The sequence below is a fragment of the Phaethon lepturus genome, unplaced genomic scaffold (genome assembly GCF_000687285.1).
Source record: "Phaethon lepturus isolate BGI_N335 unplaced genomic scaffold, ASM68728v1 scaffold38951, whole genome shotgun sequence".
NCBI lineage: Eukaryota > Metazoa > Chordata > Aves > Phaethontiformes > Phaethontidae > Phaethon > Phaethon lepturus.
Genome location: NW_010516254.1, coordinates 41,415 through 47,908, shown reverse-complemented (window position 1 = coordinate 47,908; position 6,494 = coordinate 41,415). Strand labels below are relative to the sequence as shown.

The window sequence follows — 6,494 nt, the reverse complement described above, 5'->3', positions numbered from 1 at the left end:
ATAAGGAAGAATCTAGTATGCTGTTCTGTACGGTGGCATTCTTGGACACTTCCTCTGTTTCCAGGGTGTCTAGAAGATTGGATGTTTTGGAAGAGCGAGTTGCAGTATCTCAGCTTTTAAAGCAACCTTAGAACTGTGCTTTAAGAAGCTTCCTGAATGTTAAGATACTTGTGAGCTACCACAAATGCTAATGGTGCTGCTCTTGGAGGTTGGTTCACAGAGACAATGTTCTTAATGCATTTTTGTGTTGGACACATAGTGAGAACTCTTCTTTCAACCATGGGTGGAAGACTTTCACCATTCTGGAAGACACCTGACCAAAAGGAGAGTGAAGGCAAACTGATTTTACCCAGGCAACCGGAAGCTGAAGATGAAATCACCAATTATGCTAGTATCAATGACTCTGCTGCATCCTGTGTGCTCTGTGTGGGCATTGCACGTCGAAGCTGTGTCAGCTGTCCAACATGTCAGGGAACAGGAAGGATCCCTGGGGGTGGGTGATTCTTCCGTGTGCTGTGTCAGTGCTTTTTGAGCCTTCTGAGTTTGGTATGTGCCTCTTTGCCTAAAGACCTTGGTTGAACCAGTTGGTCTTTATTGTATTCAGTCTAGAAATGCCCGTCTTGGTACCTCCAGCTTACTTGTGACTTCTGTGGGCTGCCTCTATTTGGAGAGGATGGGGTGGGAAGGCAGGTAGTGCTGTTTCTGGATAATTACTCAAAGTCCACCCTTGAGTTCCTGGGGAGTAGTTGTTTCTGCCTAGAGATGGGAATGCTCAAACTGAAATCTTAGTTGTATCGCATTTGCCTTCTAGTTGGACAGCATCACTTGTAAAGTGAGTGCAGATGGACACTAGGCTGTTGTGCCATGTCCTGCAATGAAATTTGCTGTAGTGTGGTCTCTGATCTGCTGCCACCTCTTTCAGAGCAAGAGAAGCAGCTGGTGGCTCTGATTCCATATGGTGACCAGAGGCTGAAGCCTAGACGAACGTAAGTCCTGTTAAATTTTCTCCTTTTCACATCTTCTGAATGTTTCTCTGCATATGGAGGAAAGCCTCAGTACTCTGGGTGTTTTGCTCTTTGTGCTTTGACTTGCAGTAAGTTTGGTGTTTATTGTGTCTTTTCAGCAATAACAGATGTTGGACAGTCTTCTGTGTGCAGTTGCTGGGGATCTCCAGCAATTTGTACTGTAATGTACCATGTCGGTGTGTGGGACTCTGCCCTGCTTGTGCTGTGATTTGGTAGCTGGCAAATAGTTCTGCACAAACCCGTCCTAGTTTTCTGGCACACAAGCTTTTATTGTTTTCTCCCTTTGAACTGGAGCAGAACTGTAGGTGCTCGCAGCTGACAAACCAAGAGAATGACTGTGGCCCTGGTGCTGTTTTGCAGGAAACTCCATGTATGTCTTGCAGTGACAATCTGCCTGCTGACAACATCTCTCAGTATTTTCTTCCTGTTTCCTCGCTCTGTTACTGTGCTGCCTGCAGGGCTGAATGCCTCCTCTGTTGGCTTTAATGCCACCACCACCAGTATATACCTCAACATGACGGTAAGTGCTCAGCTTGCAGTCAGAAGAGTAGATCTGAAGGGCTCCCTGCTTCTCCTGTTAGATCTCCTGTGCCACTTCATGTGTAGGCTGATCACTGTCAGAAGTTAGTCTTACCATTCCCGTCATCTTAGTCCACTCTCTGGCTACTTGGAATCAAGGTCCGGAGTGTGTTACAGCATCAGAGGTGTGGCTGGCCTGGCTGCAAGTGAGCAAGTCACACAAAGTGGCCAAAGGGTCTGTGTAGGAGCACTGTGATTAATTCTGGGAATCCTTTTTCTTTTGTATTCTTGAGATGCCTCGTTGTCCTCCTTTGACTGTCATGGGAGACACTGCAGCATACATGCCTTTGTGGTCAGGCTGGATGTACCTCTGAGGATTTGAAAAGGGCGATGTGGTCCAGTGTTGCTGAAAGGTCATAGCAGGAGTATATTTAAAGTAGCTTTGCAACAGTCACGTATGGCCCTGCTGCAAGGTGATTTGTGCTTTGGGTTTGTTTTCTTTTCTCTCCTAGAATATGCTGAACATAACTAATAAAAACTTCTACCTGGTCACTGTTGTGCAGCTAGACATAAAGGTTTTGCACCAGTCCCTAGTAGTAGGGAAGACGACCATGAAAACCCTGCTGAATATGAGCCCTTTGCAGAGTAGCCAGGTGAGCTCTGTGGCTGCTTGCATTTTCTCCTAAACTAATCTGGATGTCCTGGACAGGGAGGTGCTTATTGTATACTTGATTCACTCTTCTGTCATCTGTCTGCCAAATAGTCAAAGGTCTTCCACATGCAACTTCCCACATCCCACTTTGGAAAGGGGTGTTGTAAGAATTTACATGTTGCTGAGTTTGAAGCTAATACATTCCTGGGCAAGGAACACTTGTCTGCTCTTCAGGTAGTGGGCTGGGTTATGTGCTTGCCTTAAAATGATGGCGAGCCTAAAAACAGGTTAGACAAAATGCCCGTGGGAACAGTTTGAGCGCAGCTGATCCATTCTTGGTGTAAAGGTCAGGTGTGTGGCCTAGATGACCTTTTTAAGGCCTTTTTAGATGTAATTTGTGATTCTGTTTTCTTACCTACTGTTAAAAACAATTGTTAGGCTAGATCTTGAAATGCAGGTTCAGACATCTAATGAGAGTTCTCCCTACTTCAACTCTCTGAATTGTATACAAACGTAACTGTAGTTCTTGTGTACTTCCTGCTTTCTCTTCTGTTCACATTTGCAGATCTATTATATGGTGGCTAGTACGATACTGGATGACAACACCTAGTGAGTAATTCTTGAAGATTTCTTCCATTGGTTAGTAAGTAACACTAATGCTTATAGGCTTTTCATGACTAGATTTCTTGTGCTGATCCTGTCGAGCAAAGCTGAGTGAGTGTGTCCTTTTTAGTTTAAGTTGTGGAGCTCATGTGGATACAAGTCTGGCACGTCCATTTTAAATTAACTTCCTTTTCTATTTACTGGTATTTTCTGCTTCAGGTTGGCTCAGCAATGTAATTTTCCATATATTCTGATGAGTACGTGATTCTATCAATTTAATGTCTAGGTTTTAAACTTTAAATGCTCCATTTGTGAGCAGCTCAAGGTACCTTGTACAAATGGCATTTCTCTGCAAATGACCAGCAAACTATGTGAAGTTCATAGCCAACCAAAGCTTCTGTGCAGACAGGGTGGCACATTGCGCATTTACGAGGCCCATGCTTACTAGATCCACAGTTGGAGTTACACCAGCGAAAACATGTTTTACTGGTGTAGACACTGCTGTGCTTGAAGAAGGTTACCTACATAGATGTTGTCGGAATATTGCAAAGACAGACCTTTTTGGAGAAGCAGAGAAGCAATGGAATAATTGAGGACAGGAGATACATGGTGCAGGCATCTCCTGTGAAATTAACTCTATTTTTTTCTCTTGTAGTAACATTTGCACCTGGGCAAAAGTCAAAGTTCACAATGTTCTGCTGCATATACAGTAAGTGATGCCTGGTTCAGAGCTATAACTAACATCCATGTCACCTACGTAGTTTCTCAACTCCCTTCAAGAATGTCTGTTGCAGTCACTGTTCTTCAAGACCAGAACTGTCTGCAGTGTGACTGTGCTGTTACCTAGATAGGTGTGTTGAGGTGTGAGGAGGCGATAAATCTCCAAAGTGTTCACTGCCCTGAGAAGTCCCCTGGATTCAGGCTCAGTGACAGCTCAGGCTGTCACTGTTGCTTACAGCAAGCTGCCCTGGCAAACTTCCTTCTGGAATACTGGTTGTAGTTGTTGGGAAGTAACTGTTCGGGAGCTAGAAGTACTGACTGGTTCAACTATGCCTGCTTGCCTGCCTCATGGTGTTGGGGGCAGACTCATTCAGCCTGGACTCTCTGCGGATGTGTGGATAATTGCCTCCAAGTGTTCTGACAGCAGCTGCTGAGAGCAAGGCAGGACAAAGCAGGCTCTTCTGCAGATTCTGTTGCCTGAGGCAGCTCCTGTTCAGGGGCTGATCAGAGGACCATGCTTAGCCCGACTGTGTTTTAGACTACTGACAGGCCCTGCTGAGAAAGCAAATGCAGGTTGCCGTTCCTCCCTGCCAGGGGGGCAAGGAGCACAACTGCAGTTTTAGAATACAGATCCTGCTGGGACAGGTTGCTACTGTTCTGGTCTGAGTCAGAGCTAAACCTGCTGTGTGGGATGAGGAAGCTTTTATGAGGTGTAGCAGTGCTAGAATGCTTCCATGCAGCCATGAAAGAAGAGTGGTGTTCATTATTGGAGTTTAAGCCACACTGGAAAATTCTGCAGCAGAAATTGTCTCCTTGTGTAGCCTCTAGAAGGATCTCCCTGCACATCTGTGTTGACAGACTCCAGGTTGTGAGCCCACTCTTGGAAGATGGACCTCCAGTTTCACCATGTGCAGCCTCTTGTCACCGAGTCCATGATTCCTTCAGGAAGGAGGAGCTGCTTTTGCGTCGTGGTCTTTCATGCTAATCTAAAGCCAGGGCTTTGTCTGCTGTATCTGGAAATGGGTTGTGAATATTAGGAGAAGCATTTGACTGGAGGAAGTGTGTGACTCCTGGAGGCATGCCAGGCTGGAATTCTCCCAAATCACTAAAGAAATGTCACTGGCAATCTCCCAAAACACAGGTGTTTAAATCTTGGTGTTCTGTTGCAATTTGAAGGGCTATATTGTCAAGTTTCTTGTTATATGAGTCTTAATGCAGGTTTTGGCTGAAGTCGGTGCTGAGTGATGTGAAGTTTAAACAGATAAAGGATGCAGAGAAGCCCCATGCTCATCAAAGCACAGCAAAAATAGTGCATTTTGGACAGCATGGAGAATGACACTGCTCTTAAGGCAACTTTGTCCTTCTTAGCTGATGTTGTGGGCTGACAGAACCTTTGCTCTTTCTACATGCAACCTCTCCATTAGCCAGAAGCTGAAGATGATTCTAGTAATGTTTACACTTTTCTGCACCTCATCTCCTTCTGCTGATATTACCCACTCATGGATTGCATAGTGTTAGGAGAAACTACTTGATGCAAACAGCTCTTGGAATGGCATAGAAAGATAGTGCTTGAAAGAGACATGCTTTTGTCTATCTAACTCCATAAACAGCCACCCACTGTGACTTGCACAAGCACTTTGGGAACAGATCAGTGGTCAAAAGGCCCAGGAGTGTTATGCTGGGATAGGAAGTCTTAATGAGCTTCTAGAATGGCCAGAATGTGTGTTGTGATGGTAGTGGTCCTGTAAAGGCTTTCTTTAATGCAGTCTGAAAGATGCTTTCCCTCTCCAACATGTAACATTGAGCTGAGGGTATCTTGACTGTTGTGTTCTGGGTCTATGTAGTAGGGACAAAACAGGATGGCAGTGGGAGCTCACCATGGGACCTTTACATTATGAGAAGTCTCATCTGTGACAATCACGAGTGCAGTTCTGGTCTGCTTTTGCCTTGCAGGGGTACCCTGACGTGCACATACCTGTGTCATTCAGAGCAGCTGGCTTTTGAAGACTACCAGTACGTGGACTGCCAGGGAAATGCCGTGCTACCTCACCCGTTGTACTACTGCCCGCCATGACAGGGCCAGCTTGGCAGAGCTTTTGGGTGCAGCATATTCTACCACAAAGGCAAGGCATAGGGGCAACTTCTGAACTAATGCCTTAAACAGGAGACTCAGGGGTTTCCTGGATAAGGCTTCCATCTCTCATGCAAGGGTGGTAACATACTTGGTCTTATGAATGTGGACTCTAGTGTGCTTAGATTGCAGCTTTCTTTTTTCAGAGCCTTATGGCTGATGCTTCAGCAGAGTGACCAGTGCATGGGGTCTCTCTGCATGGCTAATTGGCATGGGCCACACTCTTCTGTTTGACTGCTACTTTGGAGGCAGTGCCCTATTAGTGAGAACTAACTAGTTGTTTCCTCCTTGCATAATTTTGCATTTCAGTCCTGAATCTAAGTATTTTATCACAGTCCTTCTTTTTCAAGTTGTGCGACTCTTTGGCTGGATTGCATCTACATCACCAAAATCTAATGATGCTTGCAGAAGAAGAGTAAGAAACAGGACTGATGTCTCTCTATCTCTGAGTCTTAAGAAAAAATACCTCATGTCATGCCAAAACACCTTGTGAGAGTGACTCTGGGGTGACTGCTGTACTAAGCTGTCCAGTATAGCAGGTGGGAATACACATTTTTGTATATATGTATTTTTAAAATAAACTCATTCACTACCTGTTCCTTAATGGCATCCATTTCAGTGAGAAGAAAATGCATTTTGTATCATGAACCAAAAAGTTTACTGCTTTCCGGCCAATGGTGTGTGGTGGCCAGCGTATGCTCTTTGTTGTATTGGTTTTTTGCATACTTTGGCATTTAATGCTTTCAACTTGAACAAGCAATGAGAGAGTTCATCTCTGACTGGAAAGGCTTAGTTTGCACAAATATCAGGAAGCAGATGGCTTTGGAGTGTGGTGTTTCATGTT

General features: G+C 44.9%; 1 protein-coding gene across 1 annotated transcript; it reads left to right on the top strand.

Annotated features, from left to right (window-relative positions):
• Positions 1–279: 279 nt before the first annotated feature.
• TMEM106A (transmembrane protein 106A) lies at positions 280–5,593 on the top strand. The gene is made up of 7 exons (XM_010296003.1): positions 280–493; positions 923–986; positions 1,386–1,545; positions 2,057–2,197; positions 2,762–2,805; positions 3,455–3,508; positions 5,473–5,593. The coding sequence occupies exons 1-7, from the start codon at positions 280–282 to the stop codon at positions 5,591–5,593; spliced, it is 798 nt and encodes a 265-aa protein (XP_010294305.1).
• Positions 5,594–6,494: the final 901 nt, after the last annotated feature.